This window comes from Sphaerodactylus townsendi, linkage group LG13 (genome assembly GCF_021028975.2).
Source record: "Sphaerodactylus townsendi isolate TG3544 linkage group LG13, MPM_Stown_v2.3, whole genome shotgun sequence".
In the NCBI taxonomy this organism is placed as follows: domain Eukaryota; kingdom Metazoa; phylum Chordata; class Lepidosauria; order Squamata; family Sphaerodactylidae; genus Sphaerodactylus; species Sphaerodactylus townsendi.
In genome coordinates this window covers 55,082,721-55,099,701 of record NC_059437.1, presented here as the reverse complement: position 1 = coordinate 55,099,701, position 16,981 = coordinate 55,082,721, and the positions used below count along the sequence as shown (strand labels likewise).

Here is a 16,981-nt window from a genome sequence, read left to right as displayed (position 1 = left end):
TCTGTAACCCTAGTTCTATTGCTTCACTTATCAGATGTCTTATTATTTTCTTGATTGTGTTGATTTAACACTTCCAATCTGCCTTGAGTCTCAACGAGAAAGGTGGACTATAAATAACACAAATGAATTTAAAATTAATAAATGAACGCTAAAGATTCAGACAACCTGGTAGACAGATCATTATAGTGCTACAGCAATAAGTCAAATGTCATTTTTTCCCTAAATGACCAAAAAAGGCCATCTAAAATGGTGGGGGGGGGGGGCTGAAGGAGAGCCAATCATGCCAGTGTTGGTGCACAAAAAATGCCCACATTCCTGTCCACACAGCAGCCAAATCAGACTCTGGAAAGATCCCAGCAAAGCAGGGGGGAAATACCGGAAGTGGACAATTTGGGGATGGTCCTACGTGGATGGTGCCCCCCCCCCCAAAAAAAAACCTCTCCAGTTTGGATCACAGACTGGAGTCAAGCTCTCATAATGAAGCATTTGCAGAGATACCCAAACAGTCTTCTGTTGGGAGCAGATTCTGGACTACAAAAACCTTTGGTCTGATCCAGTAGGGTCAAGAGCCCAGGGTGGTTTCTCCAGAAGGCTCATGGATGGGCCTTCATCAGCCTTCCCGCCAGCATGGCCAATTGGCCATGCTGGCAGGGGCTGATGGGAATTGTAGTCCATGAACATCTGGAGAGCCGCAGGTTGCAGACCCCAATCCTGATTCCAGGACAACACACACTCACACACTCACACACTCTCACACTCTCACACTCTCACACACACACACGACCGAATAACCATTCCCTCTCCCGCTGGTCTTGCTCTGCACATTTTCAGCTGCTTTCTAACAGACTCCATTTATTAGATCCTCCAATGCACATTAGTACCTATTAATCGCTAATAAATATTTATTCAACAGGAAGACTACTTGAACAGAGAACATTTCAGGCACCGACGCCTCTACACAATTCGGTCAAGCGTCATTTAATGAGATCTGCTTTGCTGGATCGGACCGATGGCCCACCGAGCCCACCCACCCGCAGTTTGGAAGCTGCATACAAGCAGAATGTCATGAAAGCAGCACCTGACTGCAAGTTCTCGCCCTCCAGTATTTCAAGAGGTAAACTGCCTCTTGACATGGAATCTCCATTTAGCTAAGGATGTCCCCACGCACCACCGCTTGCACGGCTAAGGTAAAGGGCCAGATCCGTTCTGTTGCCACTGGCCTTTTCCCCAGCAGAAGCACTGACCTGCCACAAGAGGGAGTAGCTCTCCACGTCGGGTGGAATGAACCTCTGTGAATGGAACAGATGCGTGCAATCCAACACACATCCAGGAGACTTTTAGTGGGAGCAATCTGTTCACAAAGTACCCACCCCCCGGCCGCAAATAGCACCCAGCCCAAACAAACAGAAGGAAAACCCTTTGTTCAGCATTCAGCTAAAAACAGGCATATTTCACCAGGTCGGAAGGACAACTCGCAGGGAAAAACTGTCCCTTTTCTAGGGTGTTGTGGGCTTTCCGGGCTGTATGGCCTTGGGGTGCTGTGGGCTTTCCGGGCTGTATGGCCATGTTCTAGCACGGCCATACAGCCCGGAAACCACACAGGACCCCAGTGATTCCGGCCGTGAAAGCCTTCGACAATGTATGGCCTTGTTCCAGAAGCATCTGCCAGCCACAGATGCAGGCAAAACATCAGGAGAAAATGCTACTGGATCACGGCCATACAGCCTGGAAAACCCACAACACCCTACTGTGATTCCGGCCATGAAAGTCTTCAACAATACACTGTCCCTTTTCCATTCAGAACCCCGCTGCAAGCTCTCCCCCGCCACAAACATCCTATTTTGGGGTACACATTAGAACACACCTGAATCAGACCACTGGTCTATCAAGGCCAGTGCTGGCAGCTGCTTTCTGGGGTCCCAGGTGGAGGACTTCACATCACCTGCGGCCGGGTCCTTCGAACTGGAGGTGCCAGAGACTGAATCCGGGGGCAGGGCCTTTGGCGTGCCAAGTGGGGGCTTCTGCCCCTGAACCACAGCCCCTCCAAGTCCCCCACCCCCCACAGCTAGCTAAAGAGGAGCACAGGAGGCCCCCTGGCTGAACTGGCAACAAGAAATGCAAATACCTTTTATAGTCCAGGTGCTCGGGAGCAACAGCCGCAGAAGGCCCTTGCTTTCACCTCCTGCATGTGAGCTCCCAAAGGCACCTGGTGGGCCACTGCAAGTAGCAGAGTGCTGGACTAGATGGACTCAGGTCTGATCCAGCTGGCTTGTTCTTATGTTCTTAAGAAAAATGGGGCCAGTTGAAAATGGACACAAAGAATCATACAGCCATAGAGTTGGAAGAGACCACCACAAGGGCCATCAAATGCCACCCCCTGCCATGCAGGAAGACACAATCAAAGAACCAGGAAGTGGGAAGGAACCTGGCTGCAGGAGCAGCAGACAGAAAGGGAAGGCCGGCCACGTCGGGAACGCTCCCCTATTAAATAATGCCGTCGCCTAATGAAGCAGGCCTACCGTCATTTCAGCTACAATTTTTATCTGCCCTCGTTTCCAAGAGCGCTGGCTCGCTGCAGAAACTCTGATCAAAGCACACGCGAGGCTATCGCGTTATCAGCATGTATTACAGGCGGCCTCCATTTGTCAAGGTTGTCCAAACGAGGCTTTTTTTTTCTCAGATCCCTGCCTGACGGATTTTACCAGGAATGCCCTGAAGTGCAAAATGCTGCCCTGGACACAGAGCCCGGTTCTCTGAGAGTCTCAGCTTTCACTCTTCGAAAATAAAACAAAAAGCTCCTAGCTCTCATGCTGCAAGGGGCTGCGGGAAGTGTGGGGCAAACCTCACCAGGAAGTCCATTATGAAGCCAAGGGGGGCGGGGGGGGGGGGAAGGGATTGCCGTCAGGGGCCCTCCAGACTCTTCCTCTGGTTTAGAACAACCAAAACAAAGAAGAGACGTTCCAGAAATGAGCAAACTGCGTGCAGGATTTTCACAGGGCACCATCACGGCTGTCTGGGTGCAGAAGGTGTTTTGCCATTAAGGGCAGGAAGCCCCCTGCTCGTCTCTCTGGGGCCTCGGCTCGGGTGTGCCTGCATCAGAGCCATTTCAATTAGAGGAATGCACAACTCTTTGCACGGCTCCGCTCTCAACTGACATTCCCAACATGCTGTGCAAAGGACCTGACTCAAAGATGGCCAGCTGAGGGAAATTAAGCCACCGCACAAAGCTCCTGCAATCAGGTAGCCTCCTCAGGCCTTGCAGGGGGAAGCTGGGAAGCCCTCTTTGGGCAAATATGGCCACGTACGTGGCAGCCAGGAAGGCACTGCAAATCTGCTCTTAAAGGGAAGCGACCCCAGAACCCCTAATCAGTGGTGGCGAACCTTCGGCACTCCAGACGTTATGGACTACAATTACCATCAGCCCCTGCCAGCATGGCCAATTGGCAAAGGCTGATGGGAATTGTAGTCCATAACATCTGGAGTGCCAAAGGTTCACCACCACGGCCCTAAGTGATGAAGTAGATCCCTTTCTAGAATGCACTGTTGTGGGGGGGCCCCACAGCTCCCCAGGTGTCAAACTCACAGCCCTCCATTTGTTATGGACTACAGTTCCCATCATCCTCTGCCAGCATCATGCTGGCAGGGGATGATGGGAACTGTAGTCCATAATATCTGGAGGGCTGCAAGTTTGACACCTGTGCTCCAGTGTAACCGGCTCCCCCCAGCCTGAGGGATCTAAGAACCATATGCATGATTGCCAGCATTATCCAACTGGGTGTTACATGAACAGAGAATTCACAATTTCTGTTTGCACCACTGATTCCTGAATTCAAAGAATGGGACTGCAGTATCAACTACCTTGGGGCTCCAACTGGAAGTCCCACAGGGCAGATGCCTTTTCCCTGCACCAGCGCCACCAGTTGGCAGGAGGATGGAGCTGCAGCTAGCTCAGGGCAGCAAGCAAAGACCATAAGCCAGAATCCTCCAGGTCCGAGAAAACAGGGGTCCCAGAGAACCAAGCAACACCGTTTTGCCCGCTATGCAACTTTTACCTCTGCCAGGTGTTCCTTGCCATTTCCTTACCCACTTCCTGCAGTTTAGTTGCCTCCACTGAATCTTGGCCAATCCCATGCCCTACGGTGCAACTTCCACCTCTGCCAGGTGTTCCTTGCCATTTCCTTACCCACTTCCTGCAGTTTAGTTGCCTCAACTGAATCTTGGCCAATCCCATGCCCTGCGGTGCCTTTCGCGTCCAAGAGCTCTGGTGCCCATTGGGCATGCTCACTCCGAACGGTCCCAGCTCCTCCTTTTCCTCCTTCTTCCAGCCTCCACAGCTACTGGGGACTTTCCATCAGCCCTTGGAAACACGCGCCCAACCAAAACGAAGCAGCCCCATGCAGGAGACTAGGCCAGCCTGAGTGACCCAGGTCACGGTATGCATGAGCTATGCACCTGCTTAATCCGGCACTAACTGTCCTGCTAAAGAAACAGCAGAATCACAAATGGTCCATAGAGAATGGATGCAGAGAGCACTCATAGGAACATGTGAGGTCAAATATCCCCGGGTGCAAAGCCAGCTGGTCATGTGGGGGGCAGAGAATTGCCCCACCCACGTCCCTCCCCTTGGCCCAGCCTGCGGCAGGCTCATGCCAGCTAAGGTAAGTGGGGGGTGGGTGGCCAGAGCAGGTGTTGCCCTGGGCACCATCCCCCCCCCCCCATGCCTCTGAATGGATGCATGAAATGTGCACACAGGAGCAAAGATCCCAGTACAAATCAGACATGCACACACACACACACACACACACACACACACACACAGAGAGAGAACCACACAAGCCCTTGAGCAAGGAATATTCTCAACGTAAATCAGAAACCGCCTCCCGATCTTTCCAGACGAGCACTCAGACACAGCGGCCCGTTCAGTTGGAACATTGGCAAATTAAAGCGGCACGCTCAGCGGCAACTGAGCGCAATGGCTCGCCGGCCCAAGGTTTCCCCAATGCCAAATCCGTACCCGCCAGGAAACTTTTCAGTCTCTTGCTAAACTGCAGCACTCCCACTCCAAAGACGTGCACATCTGCTTCTGTGGCACCAGACGCAACGGAACGGGCGGGCTCCCATCCCGAGGACCTCGCAGCGGATATAATCCCAGCTCGTCAAACTCTCAAATGCCAGCTAAGAGTCAGGCCAAACCGACAGTCTTGAGCACCTGGAAAATGCCGAGGCCGGGCCCCACAGCTGCATCAAGTAAGCTCCTTAAAAGATGAACTGCATTAAATTCTCAAACCGCCCATACATTACGCTACCAGAGCATCATCAAAACGTGCTCGAATTTGCTTGCTCCCCTGCGAAGCGGGCTGCTTTTTAAGCCCATTTAATACCCCCAGAAACTGCACCCCCCTCCTCCTCTGCCATCTAGCAACAGTGAGCAGCGGCTCCAGCTTAGCTCAATCCAGTTATGCACCCTGCGTGGGAAGCGATCGCTTTACAGAGTCTCCTGATCAGAAGCTGGTTCCGTCAGGGAGACGCTGTGAATTCAGCAAGGGCCAACCGCCTGCAGGCTCTTAACTTCCTGCTCCCCGGTATGGCCGGTGCGAGATCAGATGCACTAGCTCCGTGGTGGCGAACTGTGGGCCCAATTGGCCATGCTGGCAGGGGCTGATGGGAATTGTAGTCCATAACATCTGGAGTGCCAAAGGTTCGCCACCACTGCACTAGCTCCAAAGGCAGAGTGCTTATGGGGACGTGTGGGGCCATATGTCCCCAGGCGCATGCCAGTTGGTCTCTGCCTCCACACCGCTCCCCTCGGCCCGGCCCCACAAGACTGCCCCTTCAGCCAGCGGAGCCTCCACTGGCTGAAGGAATAACTTGGCTGGGCCGCCACTGGTTACCCCTCGGCCCCACCCAGCCAGGTAAGTGGGGCACCCAGAGCAAGTTTTTCCCTGGGCGCCACCCCCTCCCCACGCCTCTGACTAGCTCACATGGGCACAACCACAACGACAAAACACACAGCCAGAAGTGCATTAAGAAAGTGCTCCACTGTGCAGTCACTGTGCAACGTACGTTAGTTTTCTCGGCTGAGCAAAATGGAAACGTTTCAAGACTGCACAACATTTGCACATCAGTCCTAGTGGAGTTTCTAAGCACATCTCACGGGACTTTCAACACCGTTAACACAACCTCTGTACCTTACACTGGCCCTGTTTCTACAACACTGACTTGAAAAGACTCACATTGAGACACAATAGATTGCCATAAGAGAACTGCAAACATGCCAGGAGAGAGAAAGTCAACAACGGCTCCTGTGAACTTAATCGTCAATTCACAATGGAGGCTGACTACTGTATCTCTGCCTGAGTCATCCCTCTGGCTTCGTAAATCAGCCCCATTCCCACCAGGAGAGTGATCCTGGAGCAATAATTCCAAATCAAAAGATGCAGGAGACTGATCTCCCCTTTGAGGAGCATGTCTGTTGCGGACCAGAATGAGTCACTGTTCTGTGTTTTACCTCCTTCCAACTGACCTCCATTGTTGGGGAGGGAGTGGAGTGCAATAATTTGGAACAATGACTCCTGATATGAAGACCGCACTCCCGCTATGCAACGTGCCTGTTGCATCTCTGGATGAGTCTATCAATTATGAGGCACACCTAAGCCAATGGCCCTTGCAGAAACTCAAGTGGGTACCAATCAAGTAAGGACCCAATCTTAATTTAAAATTTGGGGGTAAGACCCCTGTGGAACTGGTACCATCTCTCAGTCATCGCGCCCTGCAGCCCCGGCTATTCCAGCCGTCCTGAATGCCGTAACTGCAGCAAGGAAGATCAGAATCGCACCAAGGTGTCGAAATGCCCACCCACTCAGAGCGCCACCCCTCTGAGCACCCAGAGACCCCCAACCCCTGGCCAGGAGATGATGCGCGCACGAAGAGGCCTCTGCGAGACATCAGGAGCCAGCTGTGGGAAGCGGAAAAGAGGTGCCACCCAAGAAGCGCCACAGTCCAAACAGGGGGTGACGGGTGGTGCTTGATAAGTGGCATCCAGGGACAAATCGTTCCAACATACCCACAGCTCTGCTCTGCTCCTTGAGTTCTCTCCGGTGCCAAAACTTACCGAGAGGCAGCTGGGAAGGGAACCTACTCTCTTCCGGCTCCCTCCGCTACGCTGTTGTCACGCCTGATGCTCCGGAGCGTCAATCATAAATAAAGAGCGGGCGCCCTCCAAACGCCTGGCTGCCCACACGGGGGTGCAAACAACATGGAAGCCGGGCATGGCGAGGAGGGGGCAGCCCCAGACGGGCAGTCCGGGTCTGGGCACGCTTCAGCAGGGTTGAAAATAAGCAGCAAGGGTGCACAGGATGGTGGCCGTGGCCTCGAAATCCCAACGTGACCCCCCCCCCTTCTCCTCCCTGGACTCCCACCTGGCTGGGTCTCGTTTTTCCTTTACTCTCCCCCAGCCCCACTTTCGCCCCTCCCTCCAAACCAAATCGCAGCAGCAAAAGTCCTTTGGGCCGGCTGGGCATCACAGCACCTGCTTCAGGGGCTCTCCCTGGCTGGGAGGGGGGCTGCATTCCTGCCCACTCTGGCTGGCACCCCCCACCCCGCCAGCCGCCGCTCTTACCTGCTTTTTGGAGGGTGGGGAAGGGATGCTGGCAAGCCAAGCGGGCATTCGAGGCCAGGGAAAATGCCCCCCGACTGGGCAAGGTCCGGCTGGACGGCTGCCCCCAGGTGCCCCGACGGTGGGGCCAGACGCCGACGCCGGCCCCCCTCCCTCCCCCGGCAGCCAAGAGAGGCGCCCTGAGGCGGGGGGTGCCCACCGGCAGCAGGGACGCACTGGCGAAGGGAGGGGGGGACCCAGCCCGGCAGGCAGGCAGGCAGGCAGGCGGGCGGGGGGCAGAGCTTTGAGCACGGGAAGGGCGACTGGGGGGGGGGCTCACCTGGGTCTCCCCCTCCCCAACCAAGGAGAGGCAGAAGTTGCAGCGGCGGCAACGGGGGTCGCTCTCTAGGGGGGGAAGCAAACTTTGCGGGGGGGGGGAGAGAGAGGAAGAAGCGCTGCAGCCCGTCGGGGAGGGGAGGATCGCCCAGCCCGGGTCCAGCATCCTCCGCCCGCCGCCCGGTCCAGTCCAGTCCCGTGCCCCCTCCCCCGCCATTCCCGGCTCCCCCCCCCCTCCCCGCCCGCCCGCCCGCCCGCGGCGCTGGTCACCTTGGCAGCCCGGAGAAGTTGGGCTCCGGCGGGCGGGCGGGCGCCGTGGCGGGCGGGGGGCTCCGAGGCGGGCGGCGGAAGCAGCTGCAGCCCCGGGCTGCCCGACGGCGCCTCCATCCAGCCAGCCCGGCCGGGCCTCTTCGCCAGCGCCGCCGCCGCCGCCGCCGCCGCGTGATCAATGAAGGAACCGAACAAAGAGCAGCGGCCAGGAATCAATCGCGGATACCTATCGATGGCGGGGAGGGGAGGGGAGCGGAGGCGGGGCGGGAGCAGCCGGCAGACCCCCCCTTCCTCCCCCCTCTCCCCCCCCCCGCCCAGCCCGCGGGCGCCCCCCCCCCCGCCTCTCCGCTCCCCCGCTCCCCCCCCCCCGCCCCTCACCTGCAGCCGGCCCAGCTCCAGCCGCTTCCGATATTGAGCCATCGATCCCGCATCGGCGGCCATCTTGGGGGCGAGCGAGGAGCCGGCGCCGGGCCGGACGCTGCCGCTGCCTGCAGGCGCCCCCCCCCCCCCCGCCTGCCTGGTGCAGCCCCGCCGCGCCCCCACCCCTGCCCGGCCACCGGCACCCAAGTTGCGGGGAGTCCGCGGGCGCGGGAGGCCGGCAAACTTCTGCCGGATCCGGGGTGGAGCGGATTTCTTGGCGGGGTGGGGGGGACCGGGGCTGGAGGGGGCTGTTGCCGACAGCGACGGGGCGCGATCCCGTTGACCTCCCTGCACCTCAGGGGCAGCCCGAGGGACTTTAAAAAAAACTTAGACAGGTGGGATGTTTTGCCACCTGCGGCCGCTGGGGAGAGTTTTGTCCTCGAGCCCCAAAGGCCCCCCCCCTCCTCACAATCCCCCCCCCTCCCAGTGGACAAAGTAGCGTTGGGATTTTGCGAGTGTCTCTGTCCCAACTCAGCTATAAAAGGGTTAACGGTCTGTATGTAAACAAGTTGCGGAAGTCACTGTTTATGACCTGATCTATTGATTAGCTATTGGTCATTGAGATAGCCATGGCCGACATGCTAGTGAGCACGTACAACCGAAGTTACAAAGTTTACTCTGTTTCTTTGTTTGAGCAGGCAGGACTTCAGCACCCCCACCACCACCAGCACCAGACACCAGATGGGTCCCAAGATGTAACCAAACATACAGTCATGTAGATGTGTAACAGGAAAGTTCTCATTTTATCCCCATGTAAACCTCCCTTTATAGTTAGTAAACTATTTATAAAAAGCAACTGAGAATATCTCTCTCTATCTGTCTATCTATCTGTCTGTCTGTCTGTCTGTCTCTCTCTCTCTCTCTATCTAGAGATAGATAGATAGATAGATAGATAGATAGATAGATAGATAGATAGATAGATAGATAGATAGATAGATAGATAGATAGATAGATAGATAGATAGATAGATAGATAGATAGATAGATAGATAGATAGATATTTTTCACCCAACAATTAGCCCCGTCCAGTTCAGGCAGTTTGCAAAAGAAAAAAAAATCAAGGGTTTGTTTTTACTTTTTGCACTTTGTCTCTTCTCCGCTCCTCAGACTTCAGGGTCACACAAGGCTCTTTGGTGTCTGTGGAGCAGGAGAAGCAGCCCCTCCTCCCCTCTCCTGTTAGGCCCTGCAGGCAGCTGCCCCACAGAGTCACGGGGTGGGGGTGTAGCTTACTGGTTCACATGTGCATGAATAGCCTTTGGTGTCTCTGGACGAGCATGCCTGTCGCCTCTCTGATTGCATTCATTTGAATATTTGTAGCCTGCCTTTCTGCGGATGGGCCAGCAGCACCCGAGGGTATCTCCGCCCTGCCAAGCACTTTGCTCACATGTGTGAACTACACTACACTGATCAGGTGTCTCAGCCTGGACCCTCATTCAGCCTCCGAGTCACTCCAGCCCTGAAGCTGATTTGGGAAAGGGATTCCCCTAGGACAGCGATGGCGAACCTTTTCGAGACCAAGTGCCCAAATTGCAACCCAAAACCCACTGATTTGTCACAAAGTGCCAACACGGCAATTTAACCTGAATACTGAGGTTTTAGTTTAGAAAAAAACGGTTGGCTCGCGAGCGGCGCTACTTGGGAGTAAGCTTGGTGGTAGCTTCGATGGCTTTGCTTTGAAGCAACCGTGCAACTCTTCCAATGGGTGAGTCATGACCCTAGCAGGATTTACTCAGAAGCAAGCCCCATTGCCAGCAACTGAGCTTACTCCCAGGTAAAGGATCGTGCTTTAGTTCTTTGCATGACAATCAGTGGGGTTTAACAGCGCTTAACAGGGTTACCTACACTACTTCCCCAAAACTAGGTCTTAGGTTTAATGCTAATAATCGAGTCCAGCGGCCCAGGCCAGCCTAGATGTGGGGGGGCACTCTGCGTGTGCCCACAGAGAGGGCTCTGAGTGCCACCTCTGGCACCCGTGCCATAGGTTCGCCATCACTGCCCTAGGATCACACATTCACACCTACCCATTATCAGGTGATAAACAAGCCCTCCCTCCACAATCCTAGACCCTCCTCTTGGTTTGGAAACAGTCTCAGCCCCGGACCTGAGTTGGTTAACAGGCACAATTTAAAATTCATAAATCCTTCCCCCAAAGTGTCTTGGTCTAATTTAAGATTTTTCAACGAAGAAGGTGGACTCTGTTGATAACGTTGCTGCTGGGAGGAAGCGTAAAAATAACCTAACCTAAATCGCTCTTAAAATGCCCTGGTTTGTGTGAAGTTTAATTTTAAATATAGCCCCTGAGCCATTCTATCGGGTCATAAATCTTGATTGGCCGACAAAAAAAACTCTCCCACCCCTCTAAATAAATCCCAACCTATATACTAATTTTAAAAAGGATAAGAAACATTTGGTTATCAGATTAATGCATTAATTTCCCAAAGTGGCACTAGATTAGACTGCTGTAATGTACTGTACGTGGGGCTGCCCGTGGAGATTGTTCAGAAACATTTCGTACGTCTAATTGAGGCCAGACTAAATTCAGGAGTAAGCAGATACTGTATTTCATATGTGCAGAAATACTTTGATTGGCTTCTGATTCATTTCTAAGCCCAGTTTGAGATAGTGGTTTGGGCAAGTTTAGCTGTAAGCATTCTGCTCCTGTAGGGAATTGGGCAAATTTTGAGTTCAGCAAGAGATTCCCTCTGCAGCTGAGACCCTCCCGTGGCAGGCAGAGGCGTATCTGGGGAAATGGTGCCTGGGGACAACAGCTGCCCCGGGGCACACACACCCTGCTCAGGGGCAGGGCTCAGGGGGGGGGGGTTCGAATAGGCCCTGTAGCGGCAGGCTGGCTCCTGCTTCCATGGCGTCCATCAGAGCAGCCCTCCCCAGCCCCCCTCCCCCACCCTCTTTGCAGGTGGTCAGCCCTGCCCTCCCCCCCCCCCCAGATCCTTGGTTGGGCTTCATTCTCAGGGCATCTCTGACAGTGCGCCCAGGGTCATTTGACCCCCGTCCCCATTGCAGATATGCCACTGGACTGGCAGGACTAGCTTTATAGATACATGGCCTTTTTAGTAGCAGCCCTGAAACTGTATAATCTGCCCTTCTTCTTGAGTGCTTATTCATCACCCTCCTTGCTGGAGCTCCATTGGCTAATGTGGACAGAATGCCAAAATATCTCATTAAATTAAAAGCAAGCGGAGGGAAAGATCGGAAATGCATATTCTAGAAAAGAATTGGATCCCATTCACCACATTTTGCCAACCTAATCATTCTGCATTTCAACACTGACTTCAAAAGAATATGAAAAGGGGGACAGAAACCATATATTATCAATTACGAATCAAGCATTATTAAGCAACTGTTTTGTGCTTTGCAGATAACTTCAATGTCATCTTGTTGTTAAGGGATTATTTTCAGCTGAGAGTTTTCAAATTAATTTTTTGAAGTATTTGGTGACTGGGCACCAATTCATCAATTGGTAGCTATTTGATTTGCTTATGTTGTTCTTAAATACACATCAATATTATTTTTTAAAGAAGAAGAAGAGTTTGGATTTATATCCCCCCTTTCTCTCCTTGTAGGAGACTCAAAGGGGCTGGCAATCTCCTTGCCCTTCCCCCCTCACAACAAACACCCTGTGAGGTGGGTGCGGCTGAGAGAGCTCCGAGAAGCTGTGACTAGCCCAAGGTCACCCAGCTGGTGTGTGTGGGAGTGTACAGGCTAATCTGAATTCCCCAGATAAGCCTCCACAGCTCAGGCGGCAGAGCGGAGAATCAAACCCGGTTCCTCCAGATTAGATACACAAGCTCTTAACCTCCTATGCCACTGCTGCTTTTAGTATTGGGAATGGCTCAATTTCACTGGAAATCTGTCTGGAAGGGTTCAGTCTTCCCAGTGAGAATCTGGGCAGGTGCTCTGTGGACTTTTCCCCAAGGATGGTTCTGGAAGTTGGGTCTGAGAACTGAGAAAACACAGATCCTGGCAGAAGGAGGGTGTGTGTGAACAGGACCTGCAGAGCTGCTGGTCTCAGGTGACCCCCACTGAGAAGCTGGGCACCTTTCGAAATCACCGAAAGCAGACATGACTTTCCATCCAATAGCCAAGAAAATCCACTAACCCAGACTGGGTTTAGTTTTGTTCTGCGTTTTAACAATGAAAATCTTCTTGAAAAAAACTATTTTAAATCCAGCAACTCTTTGAAGAATTCCAATTATTTTAAGGCTGAGATCAGATAAAGCTGAAACCTTTGAATGGGAATGCTTTTGCACTGACCAAAAGACAGGAAAAAATGGCTTGGCTCATCCGTTAGTGAGCCCTTCTGCATTACTGCTCACATTTCAGGACTGGATGAACGATGCACAGAAATAAATTGTTTGAAAGAACCAATTACATCTAGAATTACCTTTCATAAACATTGTAAATAACTTATATGTTAAGGGATCAAAATGAGATTCTTAGAAAAGGGAGATATAAGAACAAGAAAGAACTAGGAATCATATGTTATATCCTCAATGTTATTGAATGTTTCCATGAATATGATCCCAATGACAGTAATGTTGTATTTACTAGTATTTTATTGTTATACTTCTTGTTGAAAATTAAATAAACGATTAAAAAAAAAGAAAGTTATGGCAAATACAAACAGCCCTGATGGCACTGGTGGGGCTTTTGGGGAGGGGCTGAGAATTCAGGCGTGGGGTAATCAGCTCAGCTTGTGAGGAAGCAGCAAATAGTTCGGATGGCAAAACCCACACCAGAGCTCACAGCCACTTGGAGCAGAAGGAACCCAACAGGTCCTTGTATGCACCAGATTCCGACTGAGGAGGACTGTTGGATATATATCCAGAGGTGGGATCCAGCAGGTTTTCACAGGTTCCCAAGAGTAGGTTACTAATTATTTGTGTGTGCCAAGAGGGGGTTACTAATGGGTGATTTTGCCACGTGATTTTTGCCTTAGTTAATGCCTCCCCCCCCCTCCCAGCAGTAGCTGCAGAACTTGAAGCAGTCTAGCAGGAGCTGCACTCAAGGCAGCATGGCAGCTCAAGGCCATGCTGCATTCTTCCACTAAGGATCCCATGAGCGCTGCCCTGCTGGGCCAGCCCTGCCCAGGAATGCCCTGCCCCCGGAGTGCCTGGCCACGCCCCCCATTGTGCCCCGCCCAGCCCCTTTGGCACTACGCCACAGTTTGAATCCCACCACCATGGGAACCTGTTACTAAAATTTTTGGATCCCACCACTGTATATATCCCCTCTTTCTCTCCTGTAAGGAGACTCAAAGGGGCTTACTCCTTTCCCTTCCCCCCACCCCACAACAAACACCTTGTGAGGTGGTGGGGCTGGGAGAGCTCTGAAGAACTATGACTAGGGAAGGCAATCCCTCCCCCCCGTGACACCAATGGCGAGCGTCCAGGGTGCTGCGCCCCCACCCCCACCCCGTTGTAGCTACATGACTGGATCCATGCAATGGTCACCTTCCGTTTAGACTACTGCAATTTGGTCTGTGCAGGGCTGCCCTTGAGACTGCTCTGGAAACTCCAGCTGGTCTAGAATGAGGCAGCCTGGGTCCAGACAGAAACCCAGAGGAGGGCACGTATCCAGCCAGTGCTTCACCAGATGCCCTGGCTTCAGATGGAGAACCAAATTAGAGTAAAGGTTTTGGAATTGGCCTTTAAAGCCCTAACAGGGCCAATCAAGGTTCTCCAGATACAGGACTACAGTTCCCATCATCCCCTGCCAGCATGATGCTGGCAGGGGATGGTGGGAACTGTAGTCCATAACATCTGAAGGGCCGCGAGTTTGACACCTATGCCCTAAATGGTCTGGGATGGTTGAGCCGCCTCTCCTGATATACCCTTACTGAGTGTTATGCTCAGCAGGAAACAACTGACTGGTGGCTCCTGGCCCAAGAACCATCCGTCTGCCTGACTCTGGCCTGGTGGAACTCTCTGTGTAGTGAGACCCAGGCCTTGTGGGGCCTGTTGCAGTTCCGCAGGGCCTATGGTTGAGGACAGGGACAGTTTCCATACAGCTCGCCTCCCTCCAGAGGCGTAGCGCCAATGGGGATGTCCGGGGCAGCTTGTCCCAGGCACTGCCATTGCCGTCACGTGTCGGGGGTGGAGGCGTGGTGTGGCAGGGGCGCTTTGGGGGCGGGAAGGGGCACGCAGGCAACTCATGCCTTGGGTGCAGTTCCCCCTCCCTTCGTCACTGCGTCCCTCTCCCCCTTTTCCTTACTTTCCCCCCTTGATTTATTTATTATTGAATTTATTGTTTCTAAATGACAGCCAGCGTGGTGTAGTGGGTAAGAGCAAGTAGAGTTTAATCTGGCAAACCGGGTTTGATTCCTCTCTCCTGCACACGAGTGGCAGACTCTAATCCGGTGAACTGGATGTGTTTCCCTGCTCCTTCGCATGAAGCCTGCTGGGTGACTTTGGGCCAGTCACAGCTCTCAGAACTCTCTCGACCTCACCGGCCTCACAAGGTGTCTGTGGTGGGTGGGTGGGGTTTTGAGAAGAAGTGTGCAAGCCATCTTGGTTCTTCTTATAGGACAGAAAGGTGGAGTGTAAATTCAAACTACTACTACCACTACTCTTCTTCTTTTCCCTTCCTTCATTAGAACCTCAATGGTTATTCTTCGTTTTGTTCCCCCTCTGACAGCCCTACTATTGTATATGTTTGAATGGCGCCATCAGACTGTTTAGAATACTGGGGATTTTAATTGTTAACAGGTATTTAACTGTGAACGGGTCCCCCACCCCACCCCCAAACCTCCAGGTGTTTCCCTGCCAAACAACAAGTCCTGCTGAGACCAGGATCCCAGCTATCTCAAGGAGAAATAACATTCCTCCATCCGCTGGTTATTAAATGGTTTAACTGGGGCTTTGCTTTTGTTTTGTTTGCATTCTGATGAATAATTTAAGCTGTTGCTTGTTAATGTCGCAGCCTATTACGGCAGGTGATTTACTTGAGCTCTTTGGGATCGGCTCACCTCTGCAAGGTTTGTTTCCTTCACGAACTGGTAACGGCACTAATAATTGACAAGGGGCTCTGGTATTAACCACGCAGCACAGTCAAGCCTGTTGGCCAAAAGCGCCACCTGGTGGTTCTGGTGCAGCCTCGCAGGCTTCAAGGGAGCAAGAATTCAGTTGGCATAAAGCGTGAGATATTCTCACACAGAGCTCTCAGCCCTCCGTCTCAGAAAAAGAACCAAAGACAAAAGGGCCATTAAGCAGTAAAGGATTGAGATATGGGACTGGGAAATAGCAATGTTGTATAGTGGTTAGAGTCCACTCTGACCCATGAGCCACTCTGGTTCAGCCTAACCTACCTCACAGGGCTGGTTGTGAGGATAAAATGAAGAAGGGATTGAGGAGAGGAATGTGGACCTGCCTTTCTTGGAGAAAGGATGCACTGCATCACTTGGGAAAGTCAGAGGGTGCTCAAGAGGTAGAGGAGGACCTGGTGAGCTGGTGGGCGGGAGATTTGGGACAGACCCCAAAAATGCACACCTCCATACCATGCAACTTTAATTTGTGGAACTCACTGCCACAAGATATAGTGATGGCCACCAGCTTAGAGGGCTTTACAAGGGGTTTAGATGAATTAGTGGATTAGAGGTCCCTCAACAGCTATTAGTCATGATGGCAAATAGAACTGCCATGTCCAGAGGCAGTTGCCTGTTGTGGGGAGGGGGGACTTGAAAGCACCCCCTATGGCCACTGTGAGTAATGGGCGGCTGGTCAGGTGAACCGCTGCCTCTGACCCAGCAGGGCTCTTCTTCCCCTCTTAAAATCTCTTCCTGTTCTGTTTTGTGCTCCCATCATGCCTCAGTGTCACGAGCCCGCTGCATTTGTCCCCACGCCTGGGTCAAGGGGTCCACGTTCATCACCAAAACCCTCCCTGCTCGCTCAGCTCCCTGTCAGCAGGCAGCAGATGTCAAATGGTTTCCTCCCAGCTGCTTCTCCTTATTTCTGCTGTCTTCTGGCAACAATTAGCACATGATCTTTAATTAGTTTTCCTATTGGGCCGCCTGGATGCCAAACGCTCAGCCACGGAGCTCTTCAGCGCTGGATCTGCAAGGCCCAGATCCAGAGTCTCAGCTTGGCCGGAGGACGAAGTCCTGCACGCAGCCAATGGGCTGCTCGACCTTTGGATTTTAATACTTCAAAGCGCAGGTGGGGAAGGCGTGCCCCTGCATTAAAAAAAACACCCCTGTGTGTAGAACTCTAGATGTGAGGGAAAAGCCTTCTATCCTGGCTGCCCCTTTTCTTATTTACATACCATCTTTCTCCCCAGGGGGGACCCCAAGTGACTTACATCATTTTCCTTTCCTCCGTTTTATTTTATGAGATTGTCAAGACCCTGT

At 52.8% G+C, this 16,981-nt stretch overlaps 1 protein-coding gene across 7 annotated transcripts in view; it reads right to left on the bottom strand.

Moving 5' to 3' along the window:
* Positions 1-8,725, bottom strand: part of CUX2 (cut like homeobox 2) — a 208,576-nt gene extending 199,851 nt beyond the window's left edge. For 2 of the 7 annotated variants that reach the window (XM_048514220.1, XM_048514222.1), the window contains exon 1: positions 8,579-8,723. In XM_048514220.1, the coding sequence (XP_048370177.1) occupies positions 8,579-8,641 (63 nt within the window). In that variant the 5' untranslated portion in view covers positions 8,642-8,723. Of the gene's footprint in view, positions 1-7,111; positions 7,233-8,200; positions 8,460-8,578 lie in introns of those variants that run through there. The other 5 variants (XM_048514218.1, XM_048514219.1, XM_048514217.1 and 2 more) reach the window with 5 other exon arrangements.
* Positions 8,726-16,981: the final 8,256 nt, after the last annotated feature.